At 39.0% G+C, this 25,812-nt stretch overlaps 5 protein-coding genes across 11 annotated transcripts in view; 2 read left to right on the forward strand and 3 right to left on the reverse strand.

Moving 5' to 3' along the window:
• The window catches only part of LOC100123891 (Kv channel-interacting protein 4), a 42,555-nt gene extending 28,557 nt beyond the window's left edge, over nt 1-13,998 (forward strand). The window contains exon 9 of the mRNA XM_031921243.1: nt 7,209-13,998. Coding sequence (XP_031777103.1) covers nt 7,209-7,319 — 111 coding nt within the window. The 3' untranslated portion in view covers nt 7,320-13,998. The remainder of the gene's footprint in view (nt 1-7,208) is intronic.
• On the reverse strand, nt 13,808-17,057 carry LOC100123894 (protein farnesyltransferase/geranylgeranyltransferase type-1 subunit alpha). 2 transcript variants are annotated; one of them, XM_001607612.6, is made up of 5 exons: nt 16,538-17,057; nt 15,570-15,924; nt 15,208-15,408; nt 14,949-15,138; nt 13,808-14,863 (listed from the first exon to the last, which is right to left on the reverse strand). In XM_001607612.6, exons 1-5 carry the CDS (start codon nt 16,698-16,700, stop codon nt 14,765-14,767), a joined length of 1,008 nt encoding a protein of 335 aa, XP_001607662.1. In that variant the 5' UTR covers nt 16,701-17,057; the 3' UTR covers nt 13,808-14,764. The 2 variants fall into 2 exon arrangements, with proteins under 2 accessions (XP_001607662.1, XP_008215617.1); XM_008217395.4 differs by having other exon boundaries at nt 16,496-17,057.
• Nucleotides 17,058-17,732: 675 nt separating this feature from the next.
• On the reverse strand, nt 17,733-20,269 carry LOC100123898 (pheromone-binding protein-related protein 6). Of its 6 annotated transcripts, none has more exons than XM_016990315.3 (7): nt 20,161-20,269; nt 19,269-19,486; nt 19,119-19,194; nt 18,941-19,029; nt 18,751-18,853; nt 18,598-18,662; nt 17,733-17,927 (listed from the first exon to the last, which is right to left on the reverse strand). In XM_016990315.3, the coding sequence occupies exons 2-7, from the start codon at nt 19,329-19,331 to the stop codon at nt 17,871-17,873; spliced, it is 453 nt and encodes a 150-aa protein (XP_016845804.1). In that variant the 5' UTR covers nt 19,332-19,486; nt 20,161-20,269; the 3' UTR covers nt 17,733-17,870. The 6 variants fall into 6 exon arrangements, with proteins under 6 accessions (XP_016845804.1, XP_032451668.1, XP_032451667.1 ...); XM_032595777.1 differs by having other exon boundaries at nt 19,269-19,638; nt 20,156-20,245; XM_032595776.1 differs by having other exon boundaries at nt 19,269-20,075; nt 20,156-20,243.
• LOC100123901 (RNA-binding protein 7) lies at nt 20,233-22,505 on the forward strand. Its single transcript, XM_001607620.5, has 2 exons — nt 20,233-20,499; nt 20,665-22,505. Exons 1-2 carry the CDS (start codon nt 20,413-20,415, stop codon nt 21,220-21,222), a joined length of 645 nt encoding a protein of 214 aa, XP_001607670.2. The 5' UTR covers nt 20,233-20,412; the 3' UTR covers nt 21,223-22,505.
• On the reverse strand, nt 22,140-24,708 carry LOC100123904 (glucose-methanol-choline (gmc) oxidoreductase). The gene is made up of 9 exons (NM_001142856.2): nt 24,464-24,708; nt 24,063-24,374; nt 23,870-24,004; nt 23,514-23,797; nt 23,294-23,447; nt 23,070-23,230; nt 22,805-22,982; nt 22,531-22,735; nt 22,140-22,459 (listed from the first exon to the last, which is right to left on the reverse strand). Exons 1-9 carry the CDS (start codon nt 24,612-24,614, stop codon nt 22,258-22,260), a joined length of 1,782 nt encoding a protein of 593 aa, NP_001136328.2. The 5' UTR covers nt 24,615-24,708; the 3' UTR covers nt 22,140-22,257.
• Between the last annotated feature and the right edge of the window lie 1,104 nt (nt 24,709-25,812).

Here is a 25,812-nt window from a genome sequence, read left to right on the forward strand (position 1 = left end):
GGGAAATCGGTTTGCGATATTTCCTTGATTTTTCTCCCACCGACGTGAGAACTGGACTACAAATTTATTATAGCTCGATAAAACGTGAGTATAAGAAAATTATGCAGTGGTTCGAATCGAATTTAGTCGGACAGACTGTATGAGAACAGATTTGAAAAAAAATAATAGAACTAATTAGCGCGAAAATCCACCGACAGGAAAAACCTGTCCCCTGGCCAATTAGACGACGCCAACGACGAGCCTCTGAGGTGTCGCTAAATTCACGCTCCGTCGAATCGAGGGCATCTTTTTTCAGTCTTTCTCGCAGCGTGTCTTTTTTCGTGCGACTTATTTGCACGCGAGAAGAATGGGATTTTCGGCGGCGTGGCGTGCCGGAATTTTCGGCTCTGTATTTTTTCGCGCCAAAGATTGACTTTATACGCTTGAAATTTTCGGAGCCTTATTCGTGCGCACAGTAAGTGAAATCAAAAAATGCAATAATAAATATATGCTCAAAGCTGATGGGCTTTCAAAAGTGCATCGAGGCTACTCCATTCACCGCCGCGTTGTTTCTTCACCAAAAAAGCCTTCGCCGTAGCGGTGTGAAATATCACGTCGCGGATGAAGAGAAAAGGGAGCCATAGAGCACGTTGTACCGGTTGCGATAATTTATTGCGACTTTTGGAACTTTGCATTTCAACGACTGGTAGTAATTTTCTTTGAGGTATGGATATTCAATTGATCTGAATAATATTAACAGGACGAAGAATTCACTTATCCGCGGTGTAATATCAAACCTTCCCACACCAGGCTCTGGCGCGTATATAACGATATCCGAATGTATACCACACGCAGAGAGTGACGTTTTCTAGTTCAGACAATTTCTAGCCCGTCCCTCTGTCGCGCTACATATTCGACAGCTCGTCGCGCTGATTCGAGAAAACGACGACGAAAATCGAAGCCTGCTTTAAAGTGCAAACGCAGGTCGGGTTTCATTTTGCACGAAAAGCGTGTCATTTGGCACATTTGAGAGAAGCAAACCGATCATGCGTGTTTGACTTTTCAAGCGATGCCTATTCTTTTCATAAATTAACGAAAACGATCCGATACCCCAACCTTGTACAGTAGTAAAGTAACTCACCACGTCGAGACTAAGAGACTGAATTTTAAAAAGTAATTCCAACTCGTTAGCCGTAGGTGAAAGGCGCAGACGTTACACAATGCGGGAAAGAACTGCCGCGCGTTAATGGACCCGTGGGGCATGAGAGCTAAGTGTATAAAACTCGAGGCGCGACTTTCAAACGCTAATTCAATCGGCCCAAGTTTCTGCTGCGCCTCTCGACCATTCGGACTGTTACATAGCGGAGGAAAATCGAGAAAAATGAATGGGTGTCATGAACGTCCAGTAAAATGCTGCTTGTTCTGATTCGAACACAAGTTTCACCATGATCCGATCAAATTATTCAGAGCCAGCGACGAAATAACCCTAAGAAAAAAATAATAAATAATAATTACAACGCGAAAAAGTAAAAGATCTATAAACAGCAGAAAAGGTAAAAGATGAGTAAACCCCAGAAGTACGCGATTTAGAGCCGATACTTCGTCCCTTAACAGCAACTGCCCGAAGTTCCTATGTAGGCTAGATTAACGAGAACGCCCGATAAGTGAACCCCAAGAAAGCCCCGATTTACAGTTCCCGTTTCGGACCGTATATGCCTCGTCTGGGAATTGCGGTAGTACAGACCTACCTATACAATCGGATAGCTTTACGAATCAGCCCCGAAAGTCACTCATAACATATTCATCGCACACGTTTGACTCCTGCGCGAGCACGAGCCGAATCGGGGCTAAAAGCCTGCACGGCGATGTTGCCAGCAGCCTCCCTCGGCACTTGCGGTGCGTATTCAGCGTCATCGTATAGTCGACACGCCACTTGTCTAATATACGTCTCCGCCGCATTGCACTGCACTAGCTCAGCTGTTTACGTCGCCTCTGATGCATAGACTCTATACTCTCGCTCAAAGCCCGAAAGGCTAAGTGTCTTATCTTGACAATTTTCGTATGCGCGCGCGTCTTGAAAACGGATAATCATGCACGAGTAGCAACCGTTCAGTGGTGAGGCCACTTCAGCTCTCCGTACAAACTGCGGATCATCGCGCGTCCTCGCGCACGGCACAGCACTCTAGGGCGATATTCCTCAAGACAAACAGCGCGCGCGCGCGCGCGCGTATGAGCTCATTAGTCTTGCATCGTGTCCTGCGCTGCGCGGCCGGCTAAGTTATTCCGAAATTTCGTACAAATTTAGCCCAAGCGTGTTCTCCGAGCGCATCTAATTACCGATGTTTTGACATGAAAATCGCCGCGGCAGTCCGGAAGCTCATCGACATGCAAAATTATGCCTCCGACGTATGCATGGGATTTAATGCGCGACCGCGTGTAATATATGTATATATATGTATATGTATATATATATATATATATATATATATATATATATATATATATATATATATATATTGGGTCTTGATCGCCTCTTGGGCCGAGACTATTAGCCACTGAAAGCGTGTTTTCGATCGCCGATCGCGGGTTAATGTGCGCGCCGTGAGTTTGTGGGCCGTATACGCATAGATCGCGATGTATAGGGGCGCAGGGAACATCTATCAGACGCGGCGACTGCGAGAATTCCTTTGGCCTACTACCCCTCCTTTCGGCGAATTATTCGCGGACACTGCGGAGGGAGTGTCCATTCATGCCACATTATTCAGATCGTCTACGAGTTATTTGCGGGAAGTTTATTAGCGCTCATGAACTGTCCATGTTTACTGAATATCGGGACATCGGATAATTTTGTCCAAATTGAAATAAGCTTGCGTGTTGAATATATATATAAATTTTATGTGATATAAAGAATTGAGATAATTTTGACTTTTGATAAATTGGCTTTTGACTGCTTGCACACCATTTAATTTGAGACTTAAACACCGAGACCAGTAGTTATTTTTTTATAATAAAGAACATAATAGCGAAGAAAAAGCAGAAAATTATCATTGTCTTGGGCTTTCAGTACCGTACGGATAGGACTTATCTTCTTGTGGATAAACGCGTTTGCAAAACTGCTTCACCAATCTTCTTGAAACGGTTCTCGTAATAACATCATGCTGCATCGAACAGCAAGTTTTTTTCGACTTTAGACAATGTAGGAATACCTTTGCGGACCATTTTTTTTTACGTGGCATTTGGAACTCGAAAGTTCATCGCCTCATCTACGCAAGCCTTCCACGCTGCCCTATCTTGTGTCAACCCCACCCAAGATGTAACTCTCCGATCGACACCCACCCGTCCTATTTCTACTAGACCCGCTTTTACGTTGCCCTTCATGACACGCGCTGCCGTACGGTCGTCTCCCATTCTCGCTACGTGTCTGCCCATCCCAATCTGCGCGATTTTATTATTCTGTTAATATTTGGTGACGCGTACAGATTGTGTAACTCATCATTGTGTAGTCTCCTCCATTCCCCGGTTTCCTCATCTTTCTTCGGTCCGTATATTTTTCGCAAGACTTTATTTTCAAATACCCTAAAACGGTTGTCCGCCTGCTTAGTGAGAGCCCACGTTTCGCACCCGTACAGAACCACCGGCAGTATTATTGTCCGGTATATTCTTATTTTAACGTTTTTAGACAACAGCCTCGACTTAAGTAAATTACTCACGGCGTAGAAGCAAGCATTACCCGAATGGAGTCTCTTATTTATTTCGACATTAATCTCGTTTCTATCATTTATGGTCGTACCCAGATACCTGAATTCGCTAACCTTTTCAAAAGTAAAATTCCCAACTCTGAGATCTTCCTCCCCTCTGCAGATGCCTAGCTTATCCACAATCATGTACTTTGTTTTTGATTCACTCACTTCTAACCCTGTATACTCCACCGCTTTTATGAGGATTTCCGCGTTTCTTGCTACCGTTTCCCTACAATCCCCCAGTATATCCAAATCATCTGCATAACCTAGTATATGCGTTGTTCCATTAAGCGTTGCGCCCAGCTGGCTAACCTGCATTCTTCTAACGGCATACTCTAACGTTAAGTTGAACAGCACCGTAGAGAGCCCATCCCCTTGTTTTAAACCATCGCGTATCATGAAGGGTTCTGATACATTACCGCCTACTCGGACCTTTCCCGTGCTTCCGTTCAGACATATTTGAATTAATCTCACGAGTTTTTTCGGTACCTCGAGAAGTACTAGAATTTGATACATTTTGCTTCGCTTAATAGAGTCGTACGCTTTTTTAAAATCTATAAATAGTTGGTGTGTGGTTTCGCAAAATTCCCACTTTTTCTCTAACAACTGTCTTATGGTAAACATTTGATCGCTCGTCGATCTGTTGCGCCGAAATCCGCACTGATAATCTCCTACTATATCTTCTGCGAATGGAGTGAGTCTAGCTTGTATTACGTTTGACAGAACTTTGTAGCGCGTTGCTAAAAGTGAAATACCCCTATAGTTATTGCAGTCTTTTTAAAAAAAAGGTATAATGATAGATTCCTTCCAATTTTCGGGTATTGTTTCATTTTTCCAGATGGCACATACTAGTTTATAGATTTTGAAAGTGAGCTCGACGCCCCCATATTTGAGTAACTCAGCTGGTATAGAGTCATTTCCCGCGGCTTTGTTGTTTTTTAGTTTTTTAATCGCGGCCTCTACTTCTTGGTAGCTCGGTTCCTCCACGTGAGGTTCAGCAGTGTGAATTTCGTCCCCTAATTCGTTGTCATTTGTTACGAGGTCCCCGTTTTCGTCCTTCATCAATTGCGCTCTACTCCTAAAACCCTTTCTGATGGCGTTAATCCCTCTGTACATTTCGCGGGGGTTATTTTCCTTACTGTTAGTTTCTATTCTCCTAATAAGATTCTTTTGATACTCCCGCTTCTTATTTCTGTAGATCGCGCTCGTTTGTTTCCTTACGTTAGAATACTCTTCTACGGTCCTATCGCTTCTATTTTGTAAGCTATCTAATTTAGCCTTTTTGCGCCTTTCAAACCAGAGTTCGCACTCTTCGTCAAACCATGGTTTGCTCTTTGGCTTTTTCTTTTTACCCAGTACTTTGTTCGCGGCCTCTTTTACCGTTTTTTCGATGTCCCCCCATAAGCTATTCGGTTCGTCATTCCCCTCCGGCGATGTGTTTGCTTCTTCAAGTGCCTGAAACCTGTTATTAATTTCTATCTGGTACCTAATTCGCTCTGTTCTATCTCGTAGTTTCACAATATCGAAGCTTTCTACCTTGTTTGCTCGCTTACTATTTTGATTCGCTACTAGTCTAGCTCTTAATTTGGCTACTACTAGGAAGTGGTCCGAGTCGCTATCTGCCCCTCTGTAAGCCCCTTTGCAGACCATAGGAGGCAAATTCTTTAATGTAACTACCCTCCTCATGATGATCTTTAAGCACGTTAATCATGTCGGCTAAAAAGTTTTACCAGTCTTACCAGTTCGGGTTCGTTTGTTTTTCGTACATATATGCACCAATCGGTGTTATAATACAAAACTTATTCGCGCAATTTTTCCAAATATTTATATAATTCCAAGCGACCTTGTGCAGTTGCATAGACGGCTATTGGTAAGCTCTTCTTCATATTAGGCTTCATATATTTCTCTTTATCACGCTATTGGTAGTAGTAATTAGATTCATTGATCGGCACCACGTTCCTCAACTCTCGCTTCTGGCTTGCAGCGATTTTAATTAGTTTATCTCCGGTTTTACCGAAATTGGTTCTATCATAATCCCTTAGACCAAACATTCCCCAGAATTTATTTAAACAGCCCTTGGCAATAAGCCGGGCACCTTTGTTACTCGCCATCTTTTCGGGATCCAAACGTATTCCCTCACGTTTCAAATATTCTTTTACGTACCGATTCTTTTCGCTTTCGTCATTATTTGTATTTCTAGGCCAGCCAGTAGCTTCTTCTTTATACTTCATAAACTTATTGACATATTCGCTAAATAGACCCTCAGCAACTCCGTACTGCCATATTTCGTGTATAGCTGTGATCTAGGCTCATAACCCATGAAAATAGCTTTCTTCAGTTCTTCCGAAAGCCACGTACCTGTAAATTCCCGATCACTTTTGAACTTCACAAAACATACACACCTCGGTTACTCCAAGCCACGTCGAAGAACATAACTCGTCTTGTATAGGTACCGCGAAAACGAACAGTTCGCGCTTCTAACAGACGTATAAGAGCTGGAGAAGCGAGCAAGTTGTTTCGCTCTAGAGGGATGGCTAGGAGCAGCAAAAAGAAGCATGGGAAGGACAAGAGCAAACGATAGACTTCGTCGGTTAGTTGATTAGTCGCTGCCGCACTCAGAGGAGAGACTAGAGAGACTTTGAGTTCCGTACGTAGGTGGAGTGGTTCCACGTAACAAAAGATGAAGAGATATGAATTTTTCACTTGGCGTTAATAATATTTTTAAAAAAATAATTCAAAATCATTGTCCACCGTACAAAACCTCTGCACAAGGGCAACAATCAAGCTTACTGCCGTACACATCGAAGCTCGTTTATGCTTGCTTCGCAAATCGAATAATCGCTCAACCATTCAATCCCTCCGTCCCGCAGCTACGGAATCTCGACGCGCGGACCGCCGCGTATCTTTTTAATCATCTTTCGCGGCATCGACAATAAAACCCTAATAAGGTCCGTTTGTTCGCGCATTGTCAAGCCCCACGGCGGTGTAGCGTATGCAGTTAATCAGCGCAACTGCGCGGCCGAGCATGTAACACACGCCAGCTGTAACGGACGTTGGATCGTTATTTTCAGCCCTTTTTAATTAATCGAATGACAGAGAGCGCGCGAGAGGCTGCGATAATCCGACGACCATTGTGTGTGTGTGAGTTGAGCGCACAGCTCTGGCCTCGAGAGCGAATTACGAAGGTCACTCGAAATGCCGAGGGATATATCGAGGACTGTGTGAAGGGTAGCTCGACATTTTTGTTAATTTTGTTTTGATTGCTTGGTAAATCAGGGAATCATTAGTCGCGTCGGACGATTGATAAATCGACTGCGTTGTTACGCGTTTTGGCTTTTATGAATTGTTCTGTTATTATTAAGTATCAGTTGTTCGGAAAACACGTGGAACATAATTCAAGGTCTGTGCGCGAGTAGCTGGACTGACTCGTCAACTGCGCGCTTTTATTCTCCGAAAAATTTTAAAAATATCGCACCTTTTATTTCTCAGAAAATGGACGGCAACAAGGACGGTGTGGTGACGCTCTCCGAATTCATGGAGGCCTGCAACAACGACCCGGAGATAACCGAGGGCATCGCGGCTTTGGACACGGCCTTCTGACACGCGGCGCGCCCCCTTTACTCGCCATGGACCTGAGCTGCCCTAAGCAGTCGCTCACTTCGATATTATCTGCCAGAATCGTCTCTGAAGCACTACCACCACACCACCAGCACCACCACCGCATCAGCAGCAGCACAACCCGGCGATCGAAAGTCGCCGGAGGCGCGCGTCTAGTCGCGAAGCAATGAGAGCTGCTCTCTCTTTTGTCTAAGAAAATTAAGAAAACACTGCGAAAATTGCAAGGAAAAGCTGTTTGTACTCTATAGTCTATGTCCGAAAGGGGGGTGAGTTGTTTGTATAGTCCCCTCGCGATCGTTTGATGAATACGAGGTATATTGTAATAGAGGAAAGGAAGTTTAGAGGGGGAGCGTAACGGTGCCAAATAATCCACGTGTTGACCTTAGCTTGTAGCCGCACGTTTGTTAACTGTTAAGCTGCAGAGACGAGAGAGAGAAAGAGAGAGAGAGAGTTGAGTCGGGAAGGAAAAATATTTAAAGAGAAACGGATGTGATTTTATTACTTAGATACGAGGTATTTCACGGTTTCGTATAAAAAAAGTTACGTTCGTGCAGTATCGTTTTATCCTATATACGCGATTTCGGCGCAGTTTCCGATTAGTTGAGCTTGTATTTGATTCGATCGGCAAAAGCTAGGGTTTCGATATGAAAAATTCACTGCTCAAGCCGTATAATTTTAACGAAAAATCGTATCTATATAAATTAAAGAGAAATGAAGCTACTACAATACAAAGTCTATGATAAATATCAAAGTATTAAAAATAAAAAAAAATAGAATAAAATAAAAATGATAAACAGGGAAGGTTACAGAGTTGCGTAACGAGTAAACACAGATAAATAGAAAAATAACCGAATAACAAAGTGTATATTTAAACGAACAAACGTGCGCGCGTGATCGCGTTCAGGGTGAATATATAAAATATATATTACGAAGAAGTGTCCAGAGCATAAGTATATGTAGATACAGGTACGAGGGAGTCGTCGTTGTTTTTTTATCGAATTTTTTTTTCGTTGTGAACGGAGTGCGTAGTGGCGAGCCTGCGAAAAATCATTGTTTATTGATAGAATTTAAGAGGCGGTACACGAGCCCATGTACGCCACGCATATATTATATATTGTATACCTACGTAAGTTATGCATAAGGGGATGTGGGGTTTTATTTTTATGACGAGATATTTAACTTAAAGAGGAATATCGAGTTTATATATAGAGATATTGAACAATCGGGCTGTTAAGAAACGAGGAAGATGTGCTACGTGTGCGTCGTTTGCAATTAGTTTTTCAATTTGTTTTCTATAACAACGGCATGAATAACTAACTCACGTCCGTTCAAAGTCGTGCAAGTGCGACGCTTGTAATAACATTATATATTATCTTCTGATATAGTTAAACGGAAATATGTGATAAATTTCGTTTAATTATAATATATTGACGATAGTATTTAAGTGATAAACATGTTTTTATATAACGTAGTGGAACATACGAAGGTCAGTTGTTATATTTCTATCTGATAAAACTATATAGTTATAATAAATTTACGTATTATATATAGTTACGTGCATAAAGCATGTACGATACATAAAATTTAACTAGACGTTACATTTTTCTCGGAAAGTATTCGCTTTGTAAGATAGAGAACATTATTGATTCTATGAAAAACGACGAACGCGCGCACAGCGCAATCAATGATGGAATTTCAGAGAAGACGCGCATATAATCATTTTTAACATCACTGCCTAAGTTTTCGGAAATGAATATAAAAGAGCGGCTGCATGTATCGTAAAAGTATCTTTCTTTCGGCAACTGCATTTTAAAACGATGATTGAATAAACCGACTAAACGAGACGTCCGTAACACAGCAACGTAAAATTTAAATTCGAATCGTGCAATCGAAAGATATATGTCAAATTTAAAAAAAGAATTCATTGAGAGAAGGAAAACGTGGGAGAGAAACGAAGTCTTCGATTATTAGCAGCGCCTGTATTGTTTATAGCACGTAAGCATTATAAATTAATTATCATTATAATTATTATTATATTACGAAGATGAAAATGAGATAATGCACATCGAATGTGCACGTCTCATGTGAACTCTATCACTACCGTATGTCTTTGACGTTAATCGTAAATGTATAAAAAATATCATATACACTGGAGCTAATTAAAAAAAAAGTATCCACGAGTATTGAGAACAATTTAAACGAGGATTCCGCGATCGAAGCGCGAAATCGAACGAATATAAAAAATACCTATACTATCTCATAAAATTGTAGATTCGACTATGTCTAAGGCGAGTGAACGAGCTGTGTTGTTTATCTTCTTGATATCTCTTGGTAAAAAAGAGAGACAGAGAAGCACACTCTTCCATCTCTTGCCCGAGCGTATAAAAGTTTATATCTGTCGTGTAGTAAAACTCTGTGCAGTGTGTAATATCTTTGAATTATAAAAGAGCTACGCGAGTTACCTCCAGTACATAGGCATTTGAAACTATAGAAATATGTGTTTTTGAAAAATAACCAGCTGCAAAAGATTAGAAGGGTTCGCGAATTCATCATCTGTATATTTTCTAACAACGAGACCGAAAAACAATAATTTATTCTGATTCGAGTAAACTTCTTCTTTGTACTAGCTATAAGTCTATTCTCTACGCGATTTAAAAATCCAATGGCTACAGGTAATATTATATTGGTTATATTAAGCTACTTCTAGAATTCAATTTATACGAAGAATCGGAATAAACTACAAAATATATAACGATCAGCTTGATAATGAAATATACTAAAGAACTAATACGAATTCATTAAATTAGGATAAAAAGTTCTTTGATTTAAACATATGTTCGCTCTGTTTTTCCTCGTTCTATTCGAAAATGCTTCATTACCTAATGTATACATAAAAGTATTTTTGCAAAGAAATCCGAAGCACCTATTTTCCCATTTCCGCGGCGCAATTACTGATGAGGGCAAACCTTCTATACTATACTCTTCGTAGCTAAAACCAATAAGAACACGTGCAGAGAAATTGAGCGTAGGAATGATATCTATATACCTTCTCTACTACTCTACGTCTATCTAACTTATATGCGCATAATGAAAATTGTTCTAGGGCGCGACTATAACTTCTATTATATTTATATATCTGTCGCGGCAGATCTACGAATACTCTATTCAAAAGTCTACAATTCCTCTCCTCGATATAGATAGCAACACACACACGCGCGCGTTAGGGCTCGAACACATACACATGCGAATAATGGCGACGGCTTACGACTCGAAGCTGCGCGCACGTCCGGTCTGCGAATTGCGAGAGAAAGAGCTGGGAAATCGTACAAATGCAAGGTACAGGATCGAGAATGTGGCAAAGGCTAGAGTGGAATCGAGCTGTCATGCATACTTTTCTTTCTACTCCTACACGTAGAAATATTTTTCTCTCATGTTTCAGTAAAAATGTCGAATTTTAAGGAGCTTTGCAGAGCTTTGACAGTTTAATTCCACGAGTTTTCACCTTGTCAGCAATGCTGCGATGAACTCGTATCAGTGCCGATTTTTTCTCAATATCGCGAAGGTATTTTTCTATATCGAAATCGAAATTTAAATACGAATAGAGAAACTATTTTCGTTATTATGCATACAGCCCATGTAATGGTGAGCAGAAAATATAAAAGTATTATACTTTCTGATATATAACTGGTTTTTCCATGTACAAATTGAATAAAAGTATAAATTATTGAGAAAAAGTCGAAAGAATAAAATGAAGATATATTTTGAAATCGTGAAAAAAAATATGGCTCCGTCGTGCAACCTGTAACAATAAGGATCTGAGAAAGCAAACAACGTGAAGGTATTTCGAAGTCGACGTTTACACTTGTAAACCCAATATGACAATTATAGCAAGGGATCATGCGAGCGAAGATAACGAATTAAAACAATCTCTTTTTTTAACTCGCGCACGTACGAAACAAAAATAAACCGACGACAATGGAATCCGACAAATACAATGGTGAAAAGCTGAAAATACAAATATGATCGGGCTGTGTATGCAATGGCTGACGATGGTCCAATCATAGACTTTATGAGAGTATATATAGCATAAGAAAAAAAAATATAAATAAAGTTAATCCGTATAAGAGAAAATATATATAGAGAGAGATGAAAAAAAAAAGATTAGCCTAATCGTATGTTATGTGCACGCTGGAATAAACGCCTGGAATTTATTTATGAAAGAGCGCGAGCATATTTAACAAAGCAGGTGACTGTATAATAGTACATATGCCTATACGCATTATATGGTGCGAGTAGATCTTGAACATATTATATATGCCGGTAATTTATTTTGCGTTAGAGCTCGCCATACTGTCGCGTCGAATCGAGTTTTCCTATACTTATGCTTCGACTATTTAGCGAATGCAGATAAATCAGCCGCTGCTCCCATTTTGACGAACTTCTTTATTCGAAGATTAGAATTGTAATAACTGTATTGTAAATATCGCACGTAACACAGCATCGATTTGAAAGGGAAAAACTATGTTCGACGGGATTTAGCGACTTCGAAAAAGTGTTATTATTATAGTATAATTACAGCCCTTGTAGAAGGTGTAACCAGGACACGTGCATGGCAGGGTTCGGATTGTACATAAATTCTCAGGCGCGTCACGACGGACACAAATTTATCAATTCGCAGAGGTATATATGAAAAAAAAAATTATAATTTTTATGCGACGTTAAAGATTGGCAGAGAATGACTTTAAGATATTGTCGAAGAGATAAAATATAAAATTGTACGAGATAGAAGAGAGTTAACAGAAGCACGATTGCAGATCTGGAAATAAATAAAAGAGTAAAATATACATCTATACGTGGCGATATATTTTCGGTGTAAATCTATCGTATATGTATATGTCCATGATAAAGCTGCGTGTCTTATAGCTTTAAAGAGAGAGAGAGGCTCGCCTATACGGCTTCGTGAAAGCGAATCTCACACACAGATATGAATTCTACGAACAGCTGTATGGATTTATGATATCGAGTTGTGCTATGGATATGATTATTGGCAAATTTTCGCAAGTATCAACAAACAAATTTTAATTTCCATCGGCAAAAAGTGAATGGTTACTTTCATAGGTCGCAACGCGCGAGCGCGTACGAAGTAATCGTTTGGATGTTGGTTGTTAAATGTTAGGCTAATTAAGGCGACGGCTAACGAATTAACGCAAAATGTGTATAATAAAACACCGGCAAGAAAGCCGATGAACGTCGGATGAGCAAAAATTCATCCCTTGACGTTTTCTGGCGACATCGCGTCGATCATTACGTGTATAATCAGAACGATGCAGGATTATATATTATGAGAGCAAGGTTCCACCGAAGAAGTATTTATAGATGTATTTTCGAGAAGTACTGAGTTTGTCATCATACGAAGCAAATTTTAGGTCGAAGAGAACGAGAGGTAGCGGTTATAATCGGAAATTTTTTGCAAAATTCAAAGGATGATTTTCATTCTTTTCGAAATTCTCGTTATTAAAGACGTTTATAAACTTACAAGCTTTTATATGTATTATATATATATGATCAGTATCTCGCTAACGGCTAAATTGACAAACGTTGAAAGATATTTCTTTTTTTGCAAAATTTTCGGTAATGCATACTTCGAGCAGAGAGAACAATTAATGATCGACGAAGCGAATTAGCTAAGCGCAGAGAACGGAGGAACAAAGACCGTAACAATAATTAAGAAAACATGTTAAATAGCCATAAACTGTGCTGTTAAATGTCAAGGATTTATAAAAAAAAAGTACATATAGAATCAGACGTATATTGTACTTTGGAAAGTGGCTCAAGATAAAAAATACCAGCGTCGATGTATAATGTAATAAAAAAAAGATACTCCCACGTATGCAAAAGTATGAGCAGACACATCCCTTTATAATTTGGCTGGAGCAGCGAGAAAACGAAATAACAAATTCGACTGGTGGCGCAGAGCCTCGTGCACTGCCCGTCGCTTTATCCGCAAGGAACGAAAACGCGAACACAACAGGAAAATTAAAACGCTGCGTAATAATCTTTCTTCGCTTCAGAGAGTTGCTTCAACCAAGTCTGATCTCGCCACTGCCTCGAAGATTGTGAGGGACTTTGGCGCGTGAGGGTAACGAGAATTAAAAAAAATAAATAACAAACACATACACTACCATATCAGCTTGTAGCTACTTGCGAAATGAACTTTAAGTTGAGCGTGTAACGATTACTTTATATAGATTTGCGCACAGATGAAAGGACGCCGTTATTCTTTTTGATCCCCATTTTACTATCGCCGCGTACTTGACATTAACATATTCACGTAGCATAAGCGAACAGTTTTTTTACGCAAATGGATTTAGTTTGGTACCTTAGAACGAATTTTGAAAACCGCCACGTTATTTTCTCTGCGCGCAAATCGGACTGGTAACGAACCAGTTTTATTGTTGCATACATAAGCATTAGATAATATGCACTTTTATTGTCATCAAGGCGTTGCGGAGTCGATATACATAATTATAGTTTACGCCAGAGCCTATAGTTAACTATTGGTTTCCATTGTAATTATTAATTAAAACGAATGAATTAATTAAATTGTATTATAAATGGGAGTATGTAACTATTTTATAAAAATAAATAGATAACTCATGTTCTTTTTTGTATTTCTCTAAACCCGAATACTTTCCGTAAAAACATGTTTATATAAAATAAGGCTGCAGGTAAATAAACCTACTTTTTTATTATATAAACATTTATTATTTTTTACATCATCATTTTGTAAAAATTAACGAAGCTTGTATAGATCTATATGGCAATGAATTTGTTGAATTAATCACAAATGTATACATTGGTGTGCTGCATTGCGTTTTTTAACGTAGGCCTTACTTATAGTGATGCAAATAATCATCTATCAGGTGTTGTATTTATTTGAGTTGATTATTATATCTAATCATTACAAAATTCTGACGTATAAAAAGTATAGTATAAAACCGCCTTTACCAGATGCATCTAACGTATCCTCGAATGCTTGTATATGTATGTATTGATTTAATTCTTTTTTGTTTGATTTGATTACCATTCAATGACCGCGTAATACATAAATATATTTTTAAAACGTGCATATATTAACTTACGTATTATTTACAAGAAATTATCAAAAGTAGACTTTTTTGTATTTACATTTAGAAATATCTTAGAAAACGGTTTAGTTCATCAACAGTCGCAAATTATAAAAATGTAAAATTCAAATGTAACTCTTTATTTTGTATTCTATACGTAAGGACTACGTCAAGTTGCAAACGTGGAATTGCTTTGAACAAAGTTCAGAGGTCAGTATAAGTACACCAAAGAGACCAACGATTTGGTTACCCTAAGCATCTTATACTTAAAAGTAATCTGCAGTCTTTATTTGACAATAACTATGTAGCAGACTTTAACTTTTCGGACAATTGCTGACTTACGTATTCCCAATACCTTTTGCGAATCTTATCGTGTTTCTCGGCCAAATCTGCGCATAACTAAAACACGAAATTCATTCATAAATTAAGAAAGTTCAGATAACTGTATACACAAACAAAATAGGCAATGCTTTATTTTTATTACTTCGAACGCCTTATTGGTGGTGAAAAAAGATTCTTCTGGATCATTAGAGGAATGCCTTTCCTGACAGATATCAACGATAAAAGCTAGAAGATGATTTATTCTAAGGCCCTCATCATACAATTCCTTACATTTCTCTAGAACTTTTTTATTGAAACCTAAACCTCCTCCCTGCTTATCGTGCATCAGAATACTGAAAAAAATAATTGATGAAATTTTGTTGTATGCAAATATGATGCATACCACTACATTAATATCTTACCCTCTTAGGTAGTTCCAAGCGCTTTCATTGCAAGGTACATTTGAGATCTTTTTGAGCGTATAATCAATTTCACGATCAACAACTTGTGGTTCAAACTGTGTAGTGTTATTTAAAACAAAGTATCGCTGATTCCATGCTGAATTATTACACACATCTTGCGTTATAAGTTGATCAGCATATTTCAGTTCATTCTCGTACAAACTGTATTAAAGCACATTTCAAATTAATTTCAATGGCAAGCTTTCTCAGAAAAACTATAGGACATCAAATCATTGCATTTGATTTGCTCATTAGAGATCACGACTACAACAAAATAATGCAATATATCATCAGTAGTTGCTGAAATTGAAAAGTATGCTCACTTAAAAGTTGATATGACCCACTGGCGATGTTGCCACGCATGATAGTTCTTGGCATCTTTCTCTAAAATGGTGCTGGTAAATTTGAGCTCAGCACTGGGGTCTTGCATCCACTCAACAATGACTTTTCTGTGGTGCCAGACTTGGTAGTTCTTAAAATTGCACTTGATCATTACTTCAACGAACTTCAGTTCATCCTTAAGGTCTATTCCAAGCTCTTTCAAGATTTCTCTCCGATACTGCCATACTGTGTAGTTTCCTGCATTTAGCCAAATGCAGTCGGCGGTCAAGTTCAAAGCGCGCTCAGACTTTTCCTTGGCCTTCAGTATGGCTCTGAAGTAGTCGTGTGTTTCTCTAACTGAAAACAAGAAAATCTTAAGAAAATCTGTATCTATGAAATAAGAAAAGATTACTTGTGATTACGAAGCTTGTTTTATTTCCTATATTAGTATATTAGTATCAAACTCGATGAATCTTTAAAGAAGAAAACTTGCATGCAAGCAGCAAGCAGGTTATTCGTATATTATTTCTATTAAAAACATCAAGAATGGCTCGATGAAATACCTACAGCTGCATTGCGCTGTCAAGTCAAACATAAGCCATTCTGTCTCTAACATTTTTGCATCTAATAAAAGTGGGTGACTCATCTCTCCGGAACAACACACAAGTACTCATATCGGCCTATTTTTCGATGCAATAAAGAGAGTTAAAAGAAAAGCAATCAATCGCTCGCTCGTGTCAAGTCTGAGCGTACTTGGTAATCACCTGCAAGAGTGCAGACAAGAAAAACAACAAGAGATTTTCCCTATGACCCTCTGCGCGAGAAAAGTAGGGTTATGTCGGCACTGAAACTCTGCACTCGAAACAGATAAAAGCACAAGTCCAGACGAAACGGCATACTTAAGTAATCGAACCCCCAGTAGAAATACTTATCGGAGCGGAAAAAACATGACGGTTAGGAGGGTCCTCACACTTCTCGGAGTAGGCGATGGCGACGATGGGGTTGGGCCCGTCATCCTGTGCGAGCGGCACGACGTCCCGCCACTGCTCTCTCTGACTGTAGGGCACCCAGGCCATGGGTGGCCCGTCCCCGTTGACCTCGTCGTCCGAGCTAACCTCTTCGTTGTCCGACATCCTCGCGCAGGCTCGTCGTCCTCTGCAGATGAACGACTGACAGATAGCTCGCAGGCTGCAGTTCCTGTGGCTATCGTCGCTGCTGATGCTACTACTACCGCTGGCTCGATTACCGACACTCGCGCGAGCACGGCGGCCCGGTGTAGGCACTGTGTAAGGCGATGTTTTACAGGGGTCGGTTTTTTACACGGTTTTTGAGTGCACGGGGCAAGTGATGGGCGAGCGCTTGAAAACCATTTTGAAAACAACAAAGTTGGGATTTTCGTTAATCTCTGGTTGGATTACGTATCGTACGTGTGTGCGCGAATGCTAAATGCTATGACCCCGTTCGCTCACGCTACCTGCTGAGTCTCGCGCGTACTATTTCCGCCAGAACTGCCAGAAGCCGCGGAATCAGCTGGCTGCCGCCGGCTATCTGTGCGCGAGATACTGTGCAGAATAACAAAGCGTATATATGTCAAGCGTACGGACTCGGAGAGTTTACGGGAATCAGTAATTTTGGATCTTGCAGACGAAATGGGGTTTGAAGGTAAGAAAATTGATATTTGCAATTTAAAAACGTATGTATATGATGCTCGATTACGATATTGGTCAGCGCCGAAAGCTCTTTTCGCTGAGATTCGCCGATCCGATAGCGACCTGCAATTCTTCGAGAGGACTCGCTCTCTTAAGAAAATTTGTTGCCCCTCATCAAGGCGATGGAATTGAATGAAGAATAAATTAAGTAAGGCGGTGGAAATAAATTCAAGTTTATGAACGTGGAATGACAAAATATTATATATCAAATTTTTATTTTTCTCATCTCCTCAATCAGCTGGTACCTACTATTACAGCTGCTGCTCCGCTACTATACCTGTATTAAAGGTCTATAGAGAGAAAACACGCAGAAAAGCACGAGTATACGCAGGCGTATCGCTACAACTCACTGGGGCAGGAAATCAACATTATCCACCAGCATGTGCTCGATCGCAAAAATCTAGTTGGATGATGATGCATGAACGTCTTGACTTATCTAAGAATTAACAAATACCGTTTCAGCGTTTATATATTCTTTATAATAACAAAAATCCGCTTTACGACTGATGCATGCGCACAAAGCTTTTTATTTATAAGATATTATTAAGAGTCCTATATATTTTTTGATATTAAAATTAAGAGCATTTCGCCCGATCAGTGTGGATTGAACATTCCCAAATCCAGGATGAATTTTTTGCCCAGCTTGTAAACCTATTGCAAGCAAAGATACATAGTGGATTATTTTTCTGTCTGCGATATATCGTATATATTAAAAGAGTATACATTTGCCAAGATCAATTATCATCCCAAAGGAGGCGCATGTATAGTCGATAGTGCGCGCGCGTGTTTGAGGTTGTGAATAGAGATTAGAGAGATGTGTATGATATTAGGCTTTAATTAATCTATAAAGTCATGGCAGAAAAGAAGCGAAGGCCTATGGAAGTTGGGCAAATTTTTTTCGGTCCGGCAGATCACACCGAAGTCGTGTCCGACGATGTAAGTATAAGCAGTTGAGCATTTTAACCTCTGAAACGGTTATGCGCCCGAGAAAAATTGGCTCAACTTCGAGACTTCCAGCTTTGATCTATTCTGATATATATATATATTTCTTTATTCGTGTCAAACTATGTTTTACAATCTCTTACATCTTGTCGAGCGCTTGCAATACTTTTACGATCCTGTAGATCGTAAAAGGATTTCAAGCACAAATGTAAAGAAGGCGCGATTCGGTCTAAAAGATTCAAAGTAGCCGACTAGTTTCTTAGATGACGAAATATTTCTGAAAAATAAAATGCATCGTTGAATGGCTCGGCGTGAAGTCGAGAGTTTATATCAGTTGTAAGAAAATAATTGGCACACGTTTTTTATACATAATACGTACCGCGGGGTTAGTTTTCTGGAAACATTGGACGATATTAACGGCCGAATCGCAGGGATCCTTTCCAGCTGAAACGTCGGAAATCGAACGATTGATCAATATTTATAAAATTTTGTCGGCCGGGCGAATCGAATCTTGTATGTGTTATATACGCACTCGTAGTTTTACACGCCGCGATCATCTCGTCGGCGTGATCCTTGAACGAGGGGGGAATCACGTTGACTACTTTCACCCAATCCAAGTGGCCATCATTGTCGAGCTGAGGAATCGAACGATAAGACGCGAGGATTTGAGAATTCAGTCTAATATGGCATATTTCGATGGATAATATTATATTGATAATTACAAGATTAAAGTGGTTGAAGATGCAGGAAAAGTAGCAGCCAAGAAGCTCGCTAGGATGAAAGTATCCCTCCACTGTTCTGTCGACGTGCTCTGTAATTATGCGCGAAGAGTATACATGTACGGCTTAGTATAAGAAACTCAAATCCAATATAAAACTAAAGAAGCGTTATTGCACCAACCAATATCGACTCCGGTTTCTCGGTGGCATTTGTCGCGAACTCCGACTACCATGGCTTGAATTTCTTGGGGAATTTCCTTAAATTCGTACATTTACATTGTATTATGAGTATAGAGCGCGTATACATCGTTTAAAATTCAAAACCACTCACATTGGACTTGACTTTGGTGACGCCGAGGATCACGACCAAGAAGCACAGCAGCAGGCTCTTCATTTTACGTTTTTTTTTTTCCTTCTTTACCAAAGATGCGATTTACACTTTCTTGAAAAACAGCGCAAGCCAAGACTGTCGTTGATGCTCGGCAAAGTGTCGATCTTATATACACGTCCGCCGGATTAACAACTAGCTGTGCGGACTGTCATTAGAACCTGCGGACATCCGTAAAGATGCATCCGCTAAACAAAGAAGCGATGCGCTGACTGTGCAATTGCGACCGATTCAGACGGTCATTTCCTAATTTGCAGGATTTCCTCATTTATCACGTCCTTTTCGGCCTCGATATTACGCCTGATGTACGTGTCTATCGGTATGTAGTGTAATTATGTTATGATGCAGCAAAAATTTGAACGTTTAAAAATTATAATTTGCCATCGAGTCCGCTCCTTATATATTTCCTGGGCTTTATTTATATTTCCCACAGCTATATGGAACTTTTATCAAACCCATCCTTTTTTTCGCCTTTTCCCTCTTACTTATATTATTATACGTGCCAAGGTCTTGGCAGGGATTTTCGTTTACTATAATGGAACGGAACAGTCAATCCGCGAAATCGTTAGCTGATGTATAGGTAATAAGTAAATAAATAATATTCAAATGAAAAACTTCATAAGTTTTCAACTTGGTTGAAATGAAACAAGTAGGTACAACAATAACACTAAAGCTATGGATTGAGAGAAAAGGGTGGGCCGTGGGCCCTTGCCCTACTCCAGCCAGGCACAGCTGTTGCAGAGGTGATATCTATGAAATAATTATATTTTGAATTCAAATCACGCTGCCAACATAAAACGTATATATACATGTGTGTGCAAACTCGCTACCTTACCAGCGTCCAGTACAGTATTGCCCAGTAGCGCCCGTAGCGGTAGCGCCACCGACTTGCCTGATCGCAGACATTATTATGCTCAATCATTGAGCCTCAATGCTGCAGAAACGACGCGAAAGCACAAGCAAGATATATGCGCAATTGAAGAGGTTATGTCGCTAATCTTGTTTTTGTTTTCTTGAGAAAAAATTGTATATACATTAGTGATAGTGACTTTTCTGATAAATTTGGGACTTGAAATTTATCAAAATAATGGCCGACGAGGACGCGAGAACCATTTGGTGTGGAAATTTGTCCGAGCAGATCACCGAAGACATCCTGTACGAGTTGTTTTTGCAGGTATAACCTCTAGCTATTATTTACATACTTGTTTTACGTAAGAGTGGCTTTTTCTTGGAATGTGATGTTTACTTTCGATGTATTCAAAACGAGCAGAAGTCATTGAAAACTTTTTGCAGTGGAATCATTTTTAAATTTCTAAGGAAATTTGATTATTTATTTCAGGCTGGACCTATACAAAAAGTGAGCATCCCAAAGGAGCGTGATGGAAAACCAAAGTCTTTTGGGTTTGTGACATACAAGAATCTATGCTCAGTCCCATATGCTTTAGAACTTTTTGATGGTACGGTCTTGTTTAATCGGAGTCTAAATTTGAAATCAAGAAACAACACTGTTATGATGAAGCCAGAACTCTTTGGACATGAAAGAACAATGCCCCATTCAAACTACAATAGTGGTCAATATAATTTTCAAAATGAGTTGCAGCTGGGTCATCAAGTTCTTTTAGGAAACAAAATGGGCTTTGCTCAGTCCAACATGTTCAATATGATACCAATTTCATATCCGAGTCAAAATTCCTTTTATTCTCAAAATTCACAGAAAATGGATTATCCTAGGAATGGTAGACACCATGGTCATAGGAATCATCCTTATAATGACAGAGACAATTACAGTAACAGAAATAATCATCGCCAGGAATCGCATAATAAACGTGAACATAAGTCTTACAAAAGTTCATCTCATAGATCTGATCGTCATGAGAGCAGGAGAAAATACCGATAACATTGAAGGCATACAGACCTTTTCTATAAATATTGAAGCAAATATTGTTCTAATCATGAAGTATTGAAAGATTTTTTGATCTACTTTATTCTGGTTCTTGTCAGTATTTGTCTTTGATATACATAGAAAAATGAAAATGATTTTCTGGGGGATCAGAGCTGGATATTTGTCAACTGTAATGTTATATTTTTTAAAAGCGTTCATATTACTTAAAATCTTTTTTTCATTTTATGTACATAGACATTGTATATTTATGTATCATTATCATTAGTTTGGATCTATTTCTGTAGAAACTTGCTTATTGTTTTGATCACCTGTATGTCAATATAAAGAAAAGTAGCCAGCTCTTATGCTATTAGTTTACAGGAGAACGTATTTTTTATATAAATTACTGTAAAAACTGATAGTTAATACAACTACAACTAAGATATTTCTTTGAGGTAATATAGAATTTCATGACGATCAGAAACTTGATAGTGAAAGTAGTTAAGATGCAGCTAAGGAGTACGTTCTAGAAATACTGTTGATAAAATTTAAGGTTGCCAATGCATCTTTAAAAGTAGCAGCATTGACCTCATATTGATAAATAAATGCGATAATATCCATGTTTGACTGAAGATTCTTTGATAATAATAAGAAAATCATAACTTCAATACTTATCATTCCATTGAAAAATTAATTACAATTCTATTTGGTTCACAACATCATTTGTGAATTAATAATAAATATTAATAAAACATTTCATAATAATACTCTGTATGAAGAGTATAACTTTAATTGATTACAATAATTACTTTCATATTATATCATTTGAATCAGTCTATACTTTTGTAATTGATCTTTCTTCTTCAATTTGTTTATATAATTGACTCAAAAAGTAAGGTACAAAATCTTATGGAAGTACAAAATACAAATAATTTCTAGAAAACGGTAAATAAATTGTTTATTTAAGAGTACATATAAAAATATCACATTTTCATTTTTTTCTCTATAATTTCCACATTGTTTTCGAGAATTCCCAAAAATCTTCAATATTTAATAACAACTATAGAGTAACGAAAATAAATCTTGCACGTTACATTTGAGCAGTCTTTCAGTAGTACCTTTATTCAAGTGCTTAATGAGCAATTTAGCAGCTTTCTCCGCAAGCATTACGATAGGTGCATTTATATTACCACTCGGTAGCTTGGGCAAAACTGAAGCATCAACAACAAATAAGTTACTTGTTTTGTACACACTAAAACCAGAAATATAAATTTTCAATAAACTAGATTACTCTTTAAGTTGCCATAACTTATATTTATTTACCCAAAATCAGAGTTAACTACATTGCCCATTTGGCAAGTCCCTGCAAAATGATAAGTAGTCATTGTCAAATGACTCACATAGCATTTCCAATATTCTAATGTATCAAAAACAATATTTTCACAGCCTGGAAATGGTTTTTTGTACAATTCAGCTCCAAGTTTTTTCATCGCATCAGTCTTGATTAGTTTCTTGACGAAATAAATCCCTTAAAGCAGAAATTAGCTTTTCATACAGAAGTACAACTCTTTATTTTAAAAAGCAGTATATTAGTTACCATCTATCAGTTTAAGTAGATCCTCTTCATTTGACAAATATTTTGGATCAATTACAGGAGCATCAAATGGATCTGGACTTTTCAGTCTTATCTCTCCCTTACTTTTTGGATGCAACAAAACAGGAGCCACTGAAATTGTTGTCTGGTATGCAAGAGGCGCAAAGTACTCATCATAAGTCTAGAAATAAATTGTCTTTAGCAATTATTCACAGAAGAAAAAAGTGTGCAGATAATTAAATCGACTTGATCTGCTTATCAAACTGACTTCATCAATGATTCTTAAATTTTTTTTCATCAAGATTCCATTGTCTTGTGATATTCCAACAGGAAATGTCATTATCTGGAGATCTGGTTCAGATAACATATCTTTTTGAAACTTACTATGAAATGTGCCAAGTACATTTACTCCTCCTGATGTCCAGGGTCCTGAAAAGCCATATAGCATATATATATATGTCGCTGTCTTGAAATATATGATTGAATATTTACCTGTGCCGTGTAAGTAATACTCTAGCATTGAATAAGGATTGAGCAGGTCAACAATACTCATAGCTATGTTCTTCTTTAGTGTTATCAAATCTAGTCCAGTAATTAAGTGGTCCATGAGGTTATGTCCAACTGGCAAATCTGCTACAGTTTGTATCTGCATAGGGTACAAGTTCAATCTTTTAGCTTTGACAATTATTCTAAATTATTTTTCGTTTCTTACTTTCAGATTATTTAAATGTTCCTTAGGTCCAACTCCTGATAACATTAACAACTTTGGTGAACCAACAGCTCCAGCACTTACTATCACACCCTTGCTTGCAAGTGCTTTGAATGTCTGTCTCTGTCTTGAAAATTGTATCCCTACTGCTTTGCTCCCTTGAAATAGAATCTTATGAACTAATGAGTTTATCATGATCCGCAGTCTTTTTTTTCTGTTTCCGTACAAAATTCTATCTGTACTCCAACGTTCTCCATCCTTAATTGTCAGTTGTACTTTCATGAAGCCTGCATTATTGAAAAAAATACATTACAAAAGTACAAATTTTCATTGTGAAATTCAATCGCAAATGTGCATACCTGTCGATAATTCTTCATTAATATTTCCAATGGGATACAACAATTGTCTCACACCTTTCAGTATTGCATCAGACAGCTCTGAATGCAAAGTCTGATCATTTACATACAATGGACCTCCATTTCCAACAGTTGGATCTGTAAGAGTATTAACCTTGTGATATCCATGTTAAGGTAATTTGTTGAAATACATTACCTTCGTAATCTAAGAACCAAGGGTCGTAGTCTTTGGGATGACCTCTGACATAGATCATGTTATTGAGTCTGCTTGATCCACCTAAAATTCTTCCCGCTGGCCATGCACTTTGATTGTTGATCAAGCCTTTGCAAGCATTTTCTTGAGGAACAGTTACGTACTGCCAGTCATAGACGGTATTTAAAAACAGAGGCGTGAGGATTGGAATGTTGAAAAAATAGCTGGGTACGCCACCAGCTTCAACCAGTAGTATATTGGCTCCAGCATCAGCTAATCTCTTGGCCAGTATCGATCCTGCGCTTCCAGCTCCAACTTATAATGATTGACGAACAATAGAGATGAGATTTTAATAATGCAGTTTACTTTTGTTTTATCATGCGAAGTTTAAGCCGCTTTTTTACCAATGATATAGTCGTATTTCGAAGAGTTCTTGAAGTCGCAGAAGAGCCAGTCTTCGTAAAAATGATACAAGTAGGAGATATTGAGGTAATACATGAAAAATGTAACAGCTACACTGTTAATAACAAAGCAAAGGAACTTGAGTGAGACCATTTTATTTGAGTATTCGATTTCAAAATCAACAACATTCCAATAAGCCGGCTAGGTTATATTATTGTCGTGCATCGCGACTCGAATTCGAAACAATGTAATGACTAATGACAGCGGCGATCGAGCAGATTTCTGCCCTATCATATGCATCTTCCGACAGCTGTCCAGAGATGGCATTAGTGGCGCTTTTGAAAAATTTGTTGATGACCATTGTAACCGATAACGATAACCTATATATTTAAGTCGTTCTCTGCGCGCTGTGCATGATCTTGCGGTGTTGAATTACGAGCGAATCAAGAATCGAGAATTCGCCGACGGAAAGAAGCGCACGTACGTACACAATTAAATGCGTTCGCAATTCATGAATATTCAACGCAGCACATCTCCTGTTGTATATTCTACCCGCAAAAATTCCAAATTCCATATGTGCGCGTGCAGATCTCTATAGCTAGCTCTCGCGTAGCGACGGCGGGCATGTAATGAAGCCTCGTAAAGGGGCACGTAATTCTCGTAAACGTGCGCAGTACGCGGCAGAGAGAAGCGGAGAGAAAAACAAAAGTCGTAAAGATACGCACGCACGAGTCGAGAGTCGAAAAAGAGGATACCGTATACAGACCGCGCTGCATACGCGTACGGCTCGCGCGCTGCTGCAAAAGAGAAAGAAAGGAGAAATCAAAGCTGCTTACGCAAAGCGGGCTCGTGTGTGCGTATGTAAAAAACGCCCGTTAAAAATCCGTTCACGATTCCGCATGGGAGCTGCGCGCGAGACTCTTTTTTTCCCGTCTTGCTGCAATTAGGGAGAGAAAAAATTATCTTCTTTATAATCCTCGCGAAAGGTTGACGTTATTGTGAAATTTTATTCGATATAGGCGTGCGCGTAGTAGAGAGAGAGAGAGAGAGAGAGAGAGAGAGCGACAAAAACCGAAATTTCCCAGAGGCTCGCCGTAATTTCATTAAGATTCCAGGCCTGCCTGCCAGCCTGTCTGGTCGGGATGAGCAACTCTGAGTATGCAGTCGACTGGCTCGCTCGTCTCGGGCTCTTCGGACTGGGAGGAGTCCTCTCTCCCTCGAGAAAAAAGGAACCTGCCGATCTCGTTGAAAATGCCCCGGAGAGAGAGAGAGAGAAGAAAGAGCCGTGCGCGCGCCCGAGCGAGTTTATATACGTAGTGCGTGGAAGAGCTGCGAGAGGAGGCGACGTGCT

Source organism: Nasonia vitripennis, chromosome 1 (genome assembly GCF_009193385.2).
Source record: "Nasonia vitripennis strain AsymCx chromosome 1, Nvit_psr_1.1, whole genome shotgun sequence".
Classification (NCBI taxonomy): domain Eukaryota; kingdom Metazoa; phylum Arthropoda; class Insecta; order Hymenoptera; family Pteromalidae; genus Nasonia; species Nasonia vitripennis.